The sequence below is a fragment of the Chenopodium quinoa genome, unplaced genomic scaffold (genome assembly GCF_001683475.1).
Source record: "Chenopodium quinoa cultivar QQ74 unplaced genomic scaffold, ASM168347v1, whole genome shotgun sequence".
In the NCBI taxonomy this organism is placed as follows: domain Eukaryota; kingdom Viridiplantae; phylum Streptophyta; class Magnoliopsida; order Caryophyllales; family Amaranthaceae; genus Chenopodium; species Chenopodium quinoa.
Window position 1 is genome coordinate 606,264 of NW_018744790.1, and position 16,682 is coordinate 622,945.

Genomic DNA, 16,682 nt, shown 5'->3' on the forward strand with positions numbered 1-16,682 from the left:
TAATCAAACTTAATTTTTATAAAAACCCAATTCGAATTTTCAAACTAAATTTAAAAATATACCATTTCGAATTTTCAAACTTAATTTTAAAAAAACCTATTTCGAATTTTCAAAATTAATTTGAAAAAAACCCATTTCGAATTTTTTTAAAAAATCATTTTCGATTTTTTTTTTTAAAAAAATAATAATAAATAAAAAACAACAACAAAATCAAAAAAGAAAAAAAAAATTAATTTATAAGGGTGGCGTCTGCCAGGGCTGCCACAGCCACTGGACTGGCGCCTGGCAGGGCCGCATCAGCCAGTAGAGTGGCGCCTGTCCAGGACGCCAGTCTGGTGGTCTGGGCGTCTAGGCTGGACGCCACTTTGGTGGTTCTGGCGTCTGGCTTGGACGTCCAGGCTACGGTTTGGGCGTCCATCCTAGGCGCCGGAGCCACTCCGACGGTAAACCGTGAATTTTAACGGTGACTTACCTCGTTTTCCGTCGACGACGACGTACCTCCGGCGTCCCCCGCATCTCCGGCCTGCCCTCCAGTCTCCCCCGGCGAGCCAGTACGGCTCCACATTTTTTAAACCGAGATTATTTCAATTTTAGAAAATGGGCATAATGGTCACACCAAGTCATATTTGTGGGCTTTATATGGTAATTTGCGGGCGATGTTTAGCGATTCACTACAAGTAACCCCTGACCAAACCAGTAACACCCTACATGTAACCCCTGATCAAACCAGTAACACCCTACAAGTAACCCCTGACCAAACTAGTAAGACCCTACAATTTTTGACGTAGAATGTTCGATTTGAGATTCCACGAAGAAAAGGAGCTCAAATTTCTTTGGTTCTATCGATTTCACTACTTCAAAAGTTGTTCATGATCTTAAGGATAATTAATCACAATTTTTCACAACAATTTGACACCCAATTTCTACAATTTCGGGCTTTAATTATAGCAATTTAGCAAAGAGGAGAGAGAAAATGGGTAGAGTAGAGATATGGTTGTTGGTGATGTGTGGTTTGGCTTGAAGAAGAAGCTAAGAAAAGAGGAGAGAAAAAATGGGTGGAGTAGAGATATGATTGTTGGTGATGTGTGATTTGGCTTGCAGAAGAAGCTAAGAAAAAAGGAGAGAGAAGAGTTGTGGTATTTTAAAAAAAATAAAAAAATAAAAATTGTGGCTGGCCACACCGTGTGGCCAGCCACATACAAAAATTTGTGATATTAGTGATATGATATTTTTTTAGGATGTCTAGACGTTTACCTAAACTTAGCTCCGACTACATCCACATCCGACCCTTGTCGCAAAACTAGCTTATGGTGGGTAAGTCTCCCAATAGAAGTTTCCGCATGCGGTGAGGCTCGAACTCGAGTTCTTCCTTAAGCGACATCAAGTTGCTTACCACTTGACACAAGTCTGGCTAGTAAATTTAAATCAACATGTTAAAAAAGGTATATTTATCTCTATTGAAAACTATTATACGTATAAAAATCAAGGGGCGAGCTAGTGAAGAGGTTATGTCCCTCTAAAATGTCTAAATTACCCTTATTATCATATTGTAGAATGAAATTATTATAAAAGAAATAATAATAATAATATAAACACTTCGTATATGTGAATTCAACAAAACGAATGAAGACATAAACACATGATTGATGCTTGCCAAAACAAACAGATGAAGAAATATTATGTGAAACAATTTCCATTTCAAACGAATTGAGACATACACATTATTTAGAGAAAGGATTATAAATCAAACAAAATAAATACTCGTAAGTGTTGGAACCAATTTTACTACCTCCGTTAACTTTTAGTTGCAACTTTGAAATATTTTATATATTACAAATAATATCCCAAAGTTGCAAGAGGTAGTATTTATGTACTTCCCTAAAAAGGAACTGACACAATACTTGCAACACACTGTAAAAGGAAAGTTATTTTAGGGAAAAACTATACTCATTATTTCCCTTATTTAAAGCACATGACCCACTAAATTACACTCCTAACAACCACTCATCCTATTTTAAAGTTTATTATATCATGTAAACCTCAACTTTCTTAATTACCGTGCTAAATGGTGTGTTGCATCTAAAGAAAAACGGAGGAAGTATACTCTAAGGGTCTAGACCCAAATCTAAAGGGATAATTAAAGAATGTGCCAACGGTGAATCCAAAAGGCCCATTTGCATGATGAATGAAGTCAATCAATCCCTAAACAAGATCAATAAACTAAGGGCCTGTTCTCATACGATTATTTTCAGTTCAGTTCAGCTCCTAATTTCCTTCTCTTATAAAATATTCATTTCAGTTCAGTTCAGCTCTAATAAGTTCAGTTCAGTTCACTTCAGCTCAGTTTAGTCAATGAGAAGAGGCCCTAAGGATTTCCCTACTTCCCTACTTTATAAAAAATAGGAGATTATTCTTATGAATAGTGCACGTACTATTATACCCCTCAAAATGTTTTTTTACCTCCTTACTCCCAAGTGTAATTTTATAATTTTTCTTAAGACCCATCAATTAATTAGAAATTAAATGAAGAATGGAATAATAAAGTTTAAAATTTTCTATTTTTAATTTAAAGGGGGTTATGATTTTATTACATGACAAAATTAGTAACTAGGCAACGAAAGGTTGTTGCTTTATGTGGGAGTTTTTTTTTTCCTACATTTTGTGAAGGTCGAAAAATAACGACTTGCACATAATTGTGTTTAAAAGACATTGAAACTAATGAAATTAATCTATGATTGTGCCGAAGTAGATGTACTAGAAAGAAAGGAAACCAAATTTACTACGGTGAAAAGGGGAAGAAAGCAAGAAGGGATTCAAGGGAATTATTAAGAGAATTATGGGTTGCATAGGGTTAATTTACTGCAAAACCAAATTGTGAGAAGCATTTTGTCTGAGTTCATAATATGAATATCTATTAATTTCTTAGCATTTTGAAATCATGTGTATTTGAATACTATTATGTATTAATACCACTCCATCATGTACTGCTATATGATGTACCTTTTTGTTTCCAATTAGGTCAATGAGCGCAAAGATATATTAATATCATAATTTCCTATATAAAGTGTTAGCACGTGTTTTTTCACTACTTAAATAAATAAGGGTGCAGCATGTTGTATCACATTTCCGAGAATATTCTACAACATAAAAGACAAGAACCTTCGACAACAGACGAATAACTCCATGTGCAGTGTAAACACAAGCCAAGAAAAATTAAGGCTAAGCAATAGAGAGATATTCCTCTATAAGTCCATTAACTCCTTGTCAAGTGCAAACACAAGCCAAGAAAAATTAAGCCAAAAGGGCTTCCCATCCTGCGCGCAACGCCTTTGAATTGGCTGCCCTAATCAAATCAAATTAAAAGAAGAAAAGAAGCATCAAATAGAAGCTAACTGTCACGAGGGGAAATTTCCAACCCACAATTGAGTAATTGTTACGGGACACCTCTATAAAAGCAAAACGAAACAACAGACCAAAGGGTGTACATCAAACATCATACGAATCTCAGTTATTTCTACTATAATTTACATTCGCTTTCTTATCTCTACCTATAGCATTATAGGCTTAATAGCCTAGATTTAGAGCATGTTTGGTAAGAGTATTATTGTTATGGTTGAAAATAGATTCAAGTAAACATTACCAAGTGTTTGGTTAGAAGGTTTAGGTAATAGTTACCATTATCTAAGGGCAATGATCCACCCATTTGTTACCTCTCTAAAAGTTAAGGTAACAATTGCCCTTACTCTACTCAAACAAAAATAAAGAGATTTAGGTTTAGGTGATTTTTTTTTTTTGAAATAAATTAATTCATAAATAAGTCATACGACATCTAAAAAGAGATTTAGATGTAACAAATACATAATAATAGAATCAAATAAACATTCCATAAGCAAAGCTACAATCGTTGTTGCAAATCGTACATTCTTCATACCCTCTTTCATATCGCTGTGATTTATAGCCTTCTTCGGCGAGGGACACTACTAGAATCCGGGTTATAACGACATTTTTTCTACGACAGCTAGTAAAATTGTCTTAATATTTTAATTCTATGACGGTTTTTATAGCTTTCGTAATATTATTTCGACGGTTTTTTTTAAAACCGTCGTTGAGTTACGACAATTTTTAGCCAATAAACTATCGCAAAAGACACTAAAAATACTGATAAAAAAAATTAATACTTATGACAACTATAAATTATCGCAAATTACGACGGTTTTTGAAACTGTCGCAATTTGCGACAGCTTATGGCTGTTGTAGAGTTGATTTTTTTTTTTTTTTGAAATTAATGGTATTTAAATACCAATTCAAAAGCCCACACCCAAACCTAAATAGTCTTCCGCCATTTCTCCTCTCTATTTCCCCTCTCGGTTTCTCTCTTCTCTCCTCCCCACTCTATTTCTCTGTTTTGCTCTCCTCTTCCCAACCTTCTCTCAGTTTCTTTCTCCTCTCCTCTCCATTTTCCTCTTTTTTCTTTGTTTCTAATGTGAAAAGAAACAAAATTCATGATCAAATTTCTTTTGGTTTATCAAATTTCATGTTTTGAGGTCCAATTTCGTGATGTTGGAGTTCATTCGGTTAAATTCGACCATAAAAATTAATCTGGAATTTTTATTTTTATGGTCGAATTTGACCATGAAAATCCAGAGAGGAAATTTTTGAAGGTATGCTCATTTTTTTTTTTTTTTTGTATTTTTTCGTTTTTATTATTGTGGTTTTTGTTTGTTTTCTGATTTTTTTTGTCTATATTCATAATTTTGTGCTTGAATTGCCGTTTTTGTTTCGTTTATTTCCATTTTATTTTGGTTATTTGTGTCTATTTTCAATAATTTGAAGTTAACTTTGATTTTTGGGGTTGAATTTCCTTTATTTAAAGGATATTATTGTTTATGTGTTTAATTTCATTTACTTCAATTTGGTGGATGTTTTATTGGTGTTTTTTTCGTTTGATTTTTTTTGTTGCTTTTTTGTAGTGTTTTTGATAATTCTTGTAGTTTCATTCATTTTTTGTTCGTTTTTTTGTGTTTTTTTTATATTATTTGATATATTTGTATTTTTGTTTGATGTGTTGTTATTTTTAGGTTATTTTTAGATCTTGTTAGGTTTCATTTTAAGGAAATTCTTGAAAATAACACCATAAAAAAAACCCCAAATTTTGATTATAACACCACAAAAAAAATAGTTTTTATTATAACACCACAAAAAAACTAAATAAATTGTTTTCACCACCAGTTATTAACACGTGACACTTATCTACTGGATTTTAAAAAAACTAAAAAAAATTAGAAAAAAAAAGAAAAACCCTAAACTCTTACCTCGGCCACCACCTTCACCACCGACGCCGGTTCTACCTGGCCCACCGTTGTCACCCCAACCCGCGCTGCAGATTCCCCTTAGCCGACCAACGAAACCAGGACAGCCCAGCCCAGCAGACCACCTGAACCACGCACCACACCGTACCGGCGTACCCAGCCTCAGCCTTAGCCCCGATTCGATTTGGTTTGGGCGCGGGTTTGGGTTCATGGTATGTCATCTACATACAACACTAGGAAGAAAAGGCTGCTTCCATTAACCTTCTTATAAACACAAGGTTCTTCTTCGCTCATGAGAATACCAAGCTATTTGATTTCCTCATCGAAACGAATGTTCCAACTCCGAGATGCTTGCAAACCTTTCTAGGATTTTCTAGATCTTCAAAACCCTCAGTGTAATACCCGAATATTTTATGATTTTATATAATATATTTTATATAAAAAAAAGTATTTTTATTTATTATATAACTTTTCTAATCTAATAATTTTATTTAGAGTTTGTAAAGTTTTAAAACCCTATCTTGTTTAAATAGCATTGTACAATTCAAAACGTATATAAGCTATTTTAAACCCTATAACTATTGTTAACCCTTAAAAAGAATATTGATTAAAAAAAAAAGTAGCTGGCCGTTTTTTTATGCGTTTTACTCTTATACCAAAACTAACTTTTGTTCTCTTTAATTTGTTTTTCATTAACCAATCTCCATCATCATATCTAATGTTTCATATGATGATTACATCACTTTGTGATCAATAAAGAAGCCTCAAAAATTTATTTTTCTTCGTATAATCAAAGCTTACGAACTTCAGTGTTGCCCAGCGCTATTTCTTGCTGTAGTTAAAGGTAATCATCACACGAAACTTTGGAGATGTTCCGCAAGTATTATATTTCGTATTGTTACGTGTGATATGATTTATTATTTGTACTCTATATTATTTTTATGTGTAAATTTTATAATTATTTATAGTTCGTGTGATCAAGTTTGTATATTTATATGATTATTGATTATTTGTATTATATGATTTGATTGGATTTGAGTATCATATTACTTTTATTGGTTATAATTGATTACTACTAGGGTTTTAATGTTGTTGCTATAGGGAGTATTGTTTTATCGAGGTTTAGGGTTACTAATGCAGAGTATTATTTTTGGGTTAAGATTTGATTATTTTTGGGAACTAGTTTTATTTCCCTAAGAGTTAAGATGTTTTTGAATTGAATTGAGTTGATCTTGTTATGTTATTTGGGAACATGTGCCAATATTGAGATACTATTTATTATCACGTGAATTATTATTTGATCAATGTATGAGATCAAAAGGTTGAGGAATTATTATTTTGTTCTTGGTCTGAGCCTCAACGTTGTATACCTTAGTCCTTGGCATGTTGGTAAGCGGATGATAATCATGAGTTAAGAATGAGGTACAATCTTTATTATTTTTTTTATATGGTCCCCTACAGTGGGAATTGGCCAGTATGTGGTCTGGTTTAAGGTTTTTTTTTGTTATTGAGAGTATTCAAGTTTTTATACTTGTTGGTTTTATTCGAATTACCCATGTCCAAGGCTAGGTATAGAACAATGAGCATGGCACACTTATTGGTTATGAGTTGAATAAAGGTTCGTACTATTATTCGAGGTTGAGTTTGACAAAGGTTATTTTCAGAGTACAATGTGTAATGTAGTTTCGAACTACATTGTTTAATTGATCTAATAATGTTAATTATTATATTATACTCTATATTCTGATATGTGGTGATTACTCAGATTTTTGCTGACGTGTGTGTTGTTTTATTGTGCTATTTGTATTTGCGGCCATGTCTTTTTCTTATGGTGGCCATGCGACGATCTATTTTGGAATTTGTCCTTAATGGTGAGCAGTCAAGATTTTCTAAGCAGGTTGATCAAGTGGTCGTAGCTAAAGGATCTCAAGTGTTTCGATTAGTGTGATGTCATGAGTTTATAAAGTTGTATAAATAGCTCACCTAGTTTATTGGGTTGTAATTATTGGGATTTTGAAAGCCTTAACACTCGACAGGTTGTTGAGTGTGGCGGTAATACCTCCGATTTAAGTGTATGCTTCCGCAATTTTATTTAAAGGTAGTCTATTTTTCCTTTATTTCTTATTTATTATTAGCTAGTAAATCGAAGGTGTTACACTCAGGTTGTCTCATATACACATCCTCCGCTAAGAACTCATTTAAGAAGGAGGTTTTGACATCTATCTGCCAAATTTCATTATAAAAAAATGCAGCAATCGCTAGATGAATCCGAATTGACTTATGCATTGCTACTAGGGAAAAGGTTTCATCATAGTCAAGACCATGAATTTTCACGAAGTCTTTTACAACCAGTCTTGCTTTATAGATGTAGAAATTCCCATCTTTGCCTGTTTTGATCTTGTAAAACCATTTGCAACCAATAGGTTTTACCCCTTCAAGCAAGTCTAATAGGGTCCACACATCATCTTCAGACATGGAGTCTGTTTCCGATTTCATGGCATTAAGCCTTTTCTCAGAGTCGAGGATTGCCAAAGATTGCTTGTAGGTTGAAGGTTCCACGCATTCCAATAGGAAATTTTCAGAATATGCAGTTAATAGAACACCAACAAACTGTTTATTTCTGATTATGAGTGGCTTACGAAGGGTACGAGCAACAATAGAGATATTCTCTTCAACTCTTTAGAGATCTTCGTGTGAATTAGATTCAAGTGGGATGATAGGAGTTTTGCTAGTTGAATTTAGCTTGCACCAACACATGATTTGTCAACTGAGTTGACTCATGTGCCCTTGCCTCTGACATGGTGTTATCCACATCCATTTGTTTCTCGTCTCGAATATCTTTGAGAACCACTTTAATCCCACTAGAATTTTTAGAAAAAAAATATTTTTCTATAAATATGCCATCGCGAGCAACAAATACTTTATTATCTTCGCGACTGTTGAAGTAATACCCTCTTGTTTCCTTGGGATAACCCACTGCACAAAGAAACATTTGTCTGATTTGGGACTTAGTTTATCGCTTTGGAAATGTTTTTTATAAGCTTTAGAACCCCAAATCTAAAGAAAATACAACTTTGGAACTTTTCCGTTCCACAAGTCATATGGGGTCTTTTCCATCTCCAAACGGGCTTTTGTTTGGTACTTTTGCAACTATTTCTAAAGCATAACCCCAGAACGATTTTTGTAAATCTATAAAGCTCATAATAGATAAAACCATGTCTAGCAAAGTTCAATTTCTCCTTTCTGACACTACACCGTTTGATTTTGGTGTTCCAAGAGGAATTAATTGTGAAAATATTCCACAATCCCTATGATGATCATCGAAATATTAGCTCGAATACTTTCCACCATGATCTGATTGTAGTGCTTTAATCGTTTTTCCAAGTTGGTTCTGAACTTCATTTTGGAATTCCTTTAACTTTCAAATGATTCCGACTTTTGCTTCATCAAGTAGACAAAACAAAATCTACTTAAATCAGATCGTCAGTAATAGTAATGAAGTAGTTAAACCCGGCCCGTCTATGGATTTTGAACTCACTGGCCCACAAACATCCGTATATATGAGTGTCAAAAGGTCAATAGCTTTTTCACCCGCGGTCTTTCTTGTAAAAGGTGATTTGGTCATTTTTTTTAACAAGCATGACTAACAATTCGCAAATGATTCATAATCAAATGAGGATAGGAGTCCATCCTTATGTAATTTTTGGATGCGTGTTTGGCTAATATGATCTAACATACAATGCCATACCATATGTAGGTTGGGTTTAAACCATCTATTCGTTGCTTTATGTGATCAATGTTGTAGACATGGGTAGTATAATCTAAGACATACATTACATTAATTAACTTCTCGCTAGCGTATAACATACTATTCTTTGAAATAAAACAACATTGTCTTTAATATCAAAAGTAAAACCTTCAGTATCTAAGACAGAAACTGGACAATGTTCTTAGTAATCGCTAGAACATAATAACAATTATTTAGTACCAAAACGAGACCAGATAGGAGTTTTAATTCATAACTTCCAAAAGCAAGTGCAGCAACAGTTGTTCCATTTTACTACTTGAAGCATCATTTCTCCCTTCTCTAGCTCCTTACTCATTATAAAACCCTACATATCATTCACAATGTGAGCACCACAACCAGTATTGGATACTGTACCCATGTGGAAGAGGAAGTAAGATTAACTTGCACTATTAGAAAAAAACAAATGAGATGCCCCAAATGGGAAGTAGTTATTGATTTCCGCTTCAAAACACCCACCCCAAAAAGAAAAAGAAAAAGTGAAACATACAAATAGGGAGCGGTGATGACTGAATAGCTCCCAAGTATTGTAACGGGAAGCGGTTTGAACATTGAATCGCTCACCATTCTTACAAAAAAAACAACAAACCTTAACAACAATACCAGCTAGCCGCCCTATTCGTTTCCCCTTTCTCTCTCCTCTCTCTTCATTTCCCCCTTCGATCTCTCACTGCTCTCACTCTCTCTCCTTCATCTCTCTTCTCTCGATGTTGTCTCCTTCTTCTTTCTCTCCTCTTCCATCTTTCTTTTCCTTCTGTCTCCTCTTCTCTTTCTTCTTCTCCTCTTCCATCTTTCTTCTCCTTCTGTCTCCTCTTCATTCTCTCTTCTCTTTCAGAGCACCACTACTAAAATTTGGTCATATTGCGAATGTATTTCTACAACCGTCATAAAAACAATCGCGAAATATGAAATATGCGACCGCTTTGAAAACAGGCGTAATATTGCGACTGTTTTCAAAGAGCTCGAAGATTTGCAACTGTACTTTGCCCAAAAACAGTCGCAAAAGTATTTAAACATTTTTTTTTAATAAAATGCATGTTTAAAATAATTCAAAATTAAATTAAATTGCGATCGTTTCAGAACGATCGTAATTTGTGACCACTAAAAGCGGTCGCAAAAGTGTTATTTAAAAAAATAAATAAATAAGGGTATAAAAGGGGTGCACCCTAACCCCTAATTTCTCAAAAAACCAATTGTCCTCCTCTTTCATTCCGTTCTCTCTCTTCTCCTCTCTTCTCTTCTCTTTCTCTTTCCTCATTCATGCGTTCCGAATTTCCACCTGTTCTCTTCTCCTTCGATCTCCTTCTCTTCCCTCTTCTCCGACAACTTTGGTGGTTTTAAGGATTCCGGTAACGTCGGTGGTGTTGGCGTATTGGCGAGTTCGACATTTTCTCCCTCACGGTCCAATGCGTAGGTGGTGGTGTTAAACAAGTTAATGGTTTTAAGGTCGAATTCGATCATGAAAACTCTAGGTTTGGACTTTTCATGGCCGAATTTGGCCTTGTTAAACCAAATTTGAGGTTAACTTCGAAATCAATTCTGATTTTGAGGTATGTTTTTGTGTTTATAATTTTTTTTGTTTCATTTTTTGTTCGAATTTGGTGTTTTTTTGTTTGAATTTTGGTTGGTTTTTTTATCAAATTTCCTTGTTCGAAACCTGATTTTTTGTTGTTTTTATTTTTGTTCATTTTTAGTTTGATATTCTGTTAATTTTGGGTTGATTTTTTGTTTGAATTTGGTTTGATTATTGGTTTGCTTGGTTTATTGGTTGATTTTCGTTTCGTTTCGTTTTGTTAATTTTTGTTTTTTGTTTTTGGTTTCTAGTTCTGGTTTCTTTTCGGTTTGATTTATGCAATTGGTTTGATATTTTGTTTTATTTTGGTTTGATTTTGTTTGATTTGAGTGGGGTTCTTATTTTAATTTAGGTAGTTTTGTTTTTGGTTTAATTTTGTTTGATATTTGTGGTGTATTTTTTATATGTTGTTTTATGGTTTTTTTATTATTTTGTGTGGTGGTTGTGGTGGGTAGAGGTTTTTTTTAAGGTGAGAGGCCGGTAATGTTGGTGATGGTGGCGACTTCTGGTGGAAAGAGGTAATGGGCATCGTTGGTGACAGTGAGGTGCATTCATTTTAATATATAAAATTATAGCGACCTCTAAGGTAGTCGCAAATCTGAAAATTTTGCGACTGGTCCGAAAGTCAGTCGCAATATATAAAATTTGCAACCGTTTTTCAACCGGTCGTTGAAAATAAGAGAAATGATCGCCAAAAAATCTGCGACCGTCAACTAGTCGTAATTTTGTGTTTTTGCGAGCAAGTAAATAACAACCATCATTGCAAATATTTTCAACGATCGTTTTCCCTATTTTCAACGACCGTTTGCGATAGTCACAAAAAACTTCAATCTTAGTAGTGCACCATAAACGTCGACACTAACCACCACAAACGCTGACACTAACCACCACAAACGCTGACACTAACCATTGCTCCTTTTCTCTTTCTCCTGTCTTCTTTCAAGGGTTTTAATTTGAAAACAAAATATAGTTTTTATGTCAAATTCGAACATGGACAAATTTAACCCTTAAAACCCAAATTCAAGCCTATTTTGGGGTTTGGGTGGAATACAAGGTATGTTCCCTATTTTCTTTATACAATTTTGTTTTTTTGAGATTTTAATTTGTTTTTAATTTATGGTGATGTGTGGTTGTATAGGTTTGTTTCAGGCGGATCTGGTTTTGGGTGGGGGTCTAGGTGGGTGAGGCGTTTTTTTTTTTTAAAGGCGGGTTACAACTGGTTGGTGGTGGTGGTGATACGGGGATAGGGGCTGGTGGTGGTGGTGGAGGTGGTGATTCCAATTAGGGATTTGGTTTAGTGGGTGGTGCGCGTGGTTCGGGTCTGGTGGTGGAACAAGAGCAGCAAGCCGACAACAATTTTTATTGAATTTTTTATTAAATTTTTTTTTTATGAAGATGTAATATTACAACCTTTGATTAATGAAAATGCTTATGTTTATACATATGTAAAGTGTTTGTGTATCAATTTAAGTGAAAAAAACACACAATTTTTTTTTTTTTAATTTTTATAGGCATAATGGGAATCAGTTCAGAGCCAATACCACTTCCCATTACCTTTAAATGGGAAGCGGTTCACCCATTTAAAGGGGCAATGGGATACCCCCCAAGCCTGAGCGGTACAAAACCTCTTCCTAATAGGGTTTTGAACCGCTTCTCAATTACTTTTTTCATACTAGTGTATTGTACAACAAGAATGTTATGTAACTCTTTACCTTACATGTTGTGGGGACACTCTGCTTTGAGGTATGGCCACTTGTCGCAATAGTAACACTGGCATACATTGCATCCTTCTTCAGGTACTCCTCGGAATGGTTGACAAGTAAGTCCACAAGCTTGACTATTGAGCCTTCATCATCGTGAATAAGCTTGACTATACAGTATGGTGTCATGAGCGAACACATCATCAAAAGGTCTCCCTAAGGATAGAACATAATTATATGGAGAAAATAATTAAACACTTTAATAATCCCAACTTTGCTCAATTTATTTTAAATAATTTCAATTTTTGATTATTCTGTAAAAGTTCCAACTTTCACCTATATTTTCTTCTAACAATCCCAAATCGGTCAACAAAAGGCAATGACCTAATATTGTAGGCCACTTACACGTGTCAAGTCGTAAGTTGTCCAATTTTTTTTTTTTTAAAAAATTAAATAAAAAAATCTAAATTAACCAGCCCGCTATCACTGGCGGTGGCCACTTCCATCCACAGTCAACTCCGAACCACCCTCTTCCTAGCCCCAGCCCCAGCCCCCTCAACCAGTCATAGCCAAAAATCTTGGCCTTGCGTTGAAACTGCCACCCATAAAACCCTTAACCACCCATAACCAAAGCCCATGTCCATGAAACCGTCCCCATCCCCTTCCCCCACCCCCAAAATCACATGCAACACCACCAACATCGCTTGAAATCACCCCACCAAACCACCAAAAACGCAGCCCCTCCATTTCTCTCTCCTCTAATAGCCAGAAAATGCAAATAAAGGTAGTGATGGGAGCGTTTCCGGTGTGGGGAGGTCGAAAAAAAGGGGTTGGGGATCAAAGAGGGTGCTTTGGTGGAGGTGCTTGCCAGTTGGGGAACGACGGTCTCTAGTGTTGGGTAGCTAGTGGTATTTTTTTTTTTATATATATTATTTTTTTTTTAATTTAATTGATTTATGTTTATTTTTTAAACCAATTAGAATGTGACACGTGTCATATAATTTGGTTTTTTAAAATTTAACCCTTTGTAGGTAACCGGTAATTCGGGTTGAAAACAGAAAACGCAAATGAAAGTTGGAATTATTATACTAGTAAAATAATCGAAAATTGGGATTATTCAAAGTAAATTGAACAAATTTGAAATTATTAAAATGTATTTTTCCTAATTAATTAAACACAACTAATAGTGTATACAAGTATTAAACTATTAATACCTATCTGCTATAGATAGGTAGCTTGTGTCAATAAAAGTATTAAACTATTAATGTATGCTACTACTCGTTTTTGTCACGAAAGCATAAATATGATCTGTATATTTATAATAAATTATATTATAATAGGAATTTAAGATATCATTAGCATTGACAATCAAATTAGCATGTAGTTTAAGGGACAATGACAAAGATATTACTTCAATAGCGTTTGGTTTAGCTAGAAACAAATCACGCACGATATGTGGGGCAAATATAGTAATACAGTATTGGACGAAATAAATTAAACTTATAGGGTCGCACACATAAGGCATGTGTCGAATTAATTACCAAACTAACATACTTGAAGCCTGAATACGCCACTGGTTTCTTGGTCGAATTGGTTAAGAGGCTCGTTTCAAGAGGTACATCAACATTTATTTTTGAGATGTATGATTAATACATATATGTGATATGTGATCCAATCATTGTTCTAATTTTTCACAATTATATATTTCAGAATCCTAATTTGTGACATGTCTAAATTTTTCAGTACAATACACAAACTTATAAACATTTTATCTCTCTACGACGTTCTTTAAAGGATTTGAAACAAATCTAATCTAAAAAATACTTGGAAAAAAAAAAAAAACAATATTCCCTCTGTTTTTAAATACTTGCTTCATTTCTCTTGGACACGAATGTCGATGCTAATATTTGATCAATAATATCTTTAATTATCAATAAGTATAATTTTTAACAATTGAAATTTAATAATCTATTCATTGAGATGATTCCAACAACTACCCACAAGACTATATTTTTTCTTATGTATATAAATCACAAACATTAATCAAAGTAGGACGAATGAATAGTGTAAAAAATATAAACGGAGTAAGCATTTAAAAATGGAGGGAGTAATAATTATTTTTCTTATAAGTAAATAAATTATTAGTGCACTTACATCGATCTTTGACTCATTATGATAGAAATTACAATAAGTTTAAAACTCAATACTTGCGTCTACAAAGTGTAACACCGTCGCCAATCGAAAGAAGGGTCGACTCAATACGAGGGTCAGTTGCAAGGAAGCTATTCAAGTCCCTAATTGCACCATGTCCAATCTTTTTAATAAAACCCATAATTGGATCATTATTGAATATATCATCATTGCTATCATATGCAACGGAACCAAACCAAAGAGTGTTGTCATAGGCAATTACTCCTCCAATCTTAACAAGTTTAAGTAACGGTTCATGATAGTTGATGTAATTCTCCTTGTCCGCGTCCACAAAGGCAAAATCAAAGATCCCTTCCTTACCCTGCATTTTTATTAGTCCGCGATGTTAGTATAATATTTGAATTTAAATTAAATTAACTCCGACTAAAAATTATTACTCGTATAAAGCAAGAAAAATAAGTTCAAATTAAATGCGTGGTATAAAGTGAAATAAACAATGCGTAAGTTGATATGTCTAACCTGGCTTATTAGATCATTCAAAAATGGCATGGCTGGTCCATGAACAAAGTCAACTTTATGGTCAACTCCGGCCTTTTTGATGAATGGCTCCCCAACTTCATATGCTTCTCTATCAGGATCAACTGCTAGAACCTACAATTTCCATCAATTTAATTGTTGCTTCACTTTATTGGTAGATTTAGACTTAAATAGCCCATGATTAAAGACTTAAAAAGCAAAGGATTTAGAAAAAAAAATTATCTTTTTTTGGAAAGGAAAAGATGATGCATAAATAGTATTTTTGATGCAAAATTTTGCCAAATTGTATGATAGATACATTAGATAGGCCCTGAATTTGTCCTAAAAAATAAATATAATAAAGAATTAGTAGAAAATAATCTCAAACTCAACAGTTCAACAAAAATAATTTCAGTTCAGTAAAAATAAGGTGAAGTGAAAAAGGGTTTACACTTTGTTGTTCATTCTAATTAGGAGGAATTATTAGTATCATATGTTGTTTTTATATTTTTTTTACCTAGTACGACATAAATGTGTCATATATTATCAATTATAATAAAATAAATTCAGTTTAATTATTAATTTAGAATGCTTTAATCTTGAAAATTTAATTAAGGCAATTTAAGATTTTATTTACGGAAAAACTTTACCTTTCCATCATCAGGAAGAGCAAGTGCAGTAGCAAGAAGAGAATAGCCAGTGAATACACCAATTTCTAAGGTGTTTTTAGCGTTCATGAGCTTCAATAATAATGATAGAAATTGTGCTTCATCAGTGGACGCATTCATGATACTCCTGCACACCATGTCACAATTGACACAAATTAGCTACTCCAATTCATCATAAGTAGGCTATAGGGTCCAATCGATCGAGTTCGACCCACACTAGTCCAAACCGGCTTTCGAGCCAACCCAGACTCGAAAGCCGGTTTGAACTAGTCACCACATATTGAGTATAATTCGAACAAAAAAAAAATGTTACATGTGTTGGTATTTCTCTAGAGTGGCATCTCTAATTTCCTTCATTTGTTGATGCTCATTGGGGTAAGCACTTGTTTTCATGATATACTGTAAACAATATTTATACCAATTCATACATACAAGCATCAGTACAACATTATAAATTCTTAAAATAAAATTAATTAGCAAAATATGTAAAGAACAAATAGAAACGAAAGGAGTCTTAGTAAGAATAACAAACCTCGACAAGGGTCGGGCTGTTGAGAATAGTCTTCTCCTTGATCTTGTTCAAGTCCAATGCCATATTTCCTATATGTGTTTTTGTAGTTTGCTTGGTTTATCTTCCTTATTAAAAAAGAGAAACAAAGGCTTTAATTTTTAGTAAGAGGTGCTACCGTGCAAGTGATTTTTCTTAAGGCATGAAGCAAAATATATATAATGGGAATAATAAAGTCTAGCATGAGGTTGTTTACTGTTTATGATTTATGAACATAAATATTAAATGTATGATTATTATACGTAGTAATTATATGAAGTAATATTTTATGATAGATTGATAGTTAGTTTGAAGTTTGGACTTTGGAGTTAAATATTGTATTGCCCACCATGTACGATTGTCTAGTAACAGCGCCAATCTATGACGACTCACGAGTTAGGTAGTTATAACCA

General features: G+C 33.9%; 1 protein-coding gene across 1 annotated transcript; it reads right to left on the minus strand.

Annotated features, from left to right (window-relative positions):
* Positions 1 to 14,492: 14,492 nt before the first annotated feature.
* LOC110703828 (flavonoid 3',5'-methyltransferase-like) lies at positions 14,493 to 16,453 on the minus strand. The gene is made up of 5 exons (XM_021881612.1): positions 16,255 to 16,453; positions 16,036 to 16,121; positions 15,705 to 15,849; positions 15,058 to 15,189; positions 14,493 to 14,899 (listed from the first exon to the last, which is right to left on the minus strand). The coding sequence occupies exons 1-5, from the start codon at positions 16,315 to 16,317 to the stop codon at positions 14,588 to 14,590; spliced, it is 738 nt and encodes a 245-aa protein (XP_021737304.1). The 5' UTR covers positions 16,318 to 16,453; the 3' UTR covers positions 14,493 to 14,587.
* Between the last annotated feature and the right edge of the window lie 229 nt (positions 16,454 to 16,682).

Bases quoted from the DNA above. Each gene is read 5' to 3' on its own strand.
- LOC110703828 (XM_021881612.1), bottom strand. From the start codon at position 16,317: ATGGCATTGGACTTGAACAAGATCAAGGAGAAGACTATTCTCAACAGC. The intron at 15,850-16,035 runs GTAACATTTTTT...CATGGTGTGCAG, and splicing joins CTAGAGAAATACCAACACAT to GAGTATCATGAATGCGTCCA. The intron at 14,900-15,057 runs GTTAGACATATC...ATAAAAATGCAG, and splicing joins TGAATGATCTAATAAGCCAG to GGTAAGGAAGGGATCTTTGA.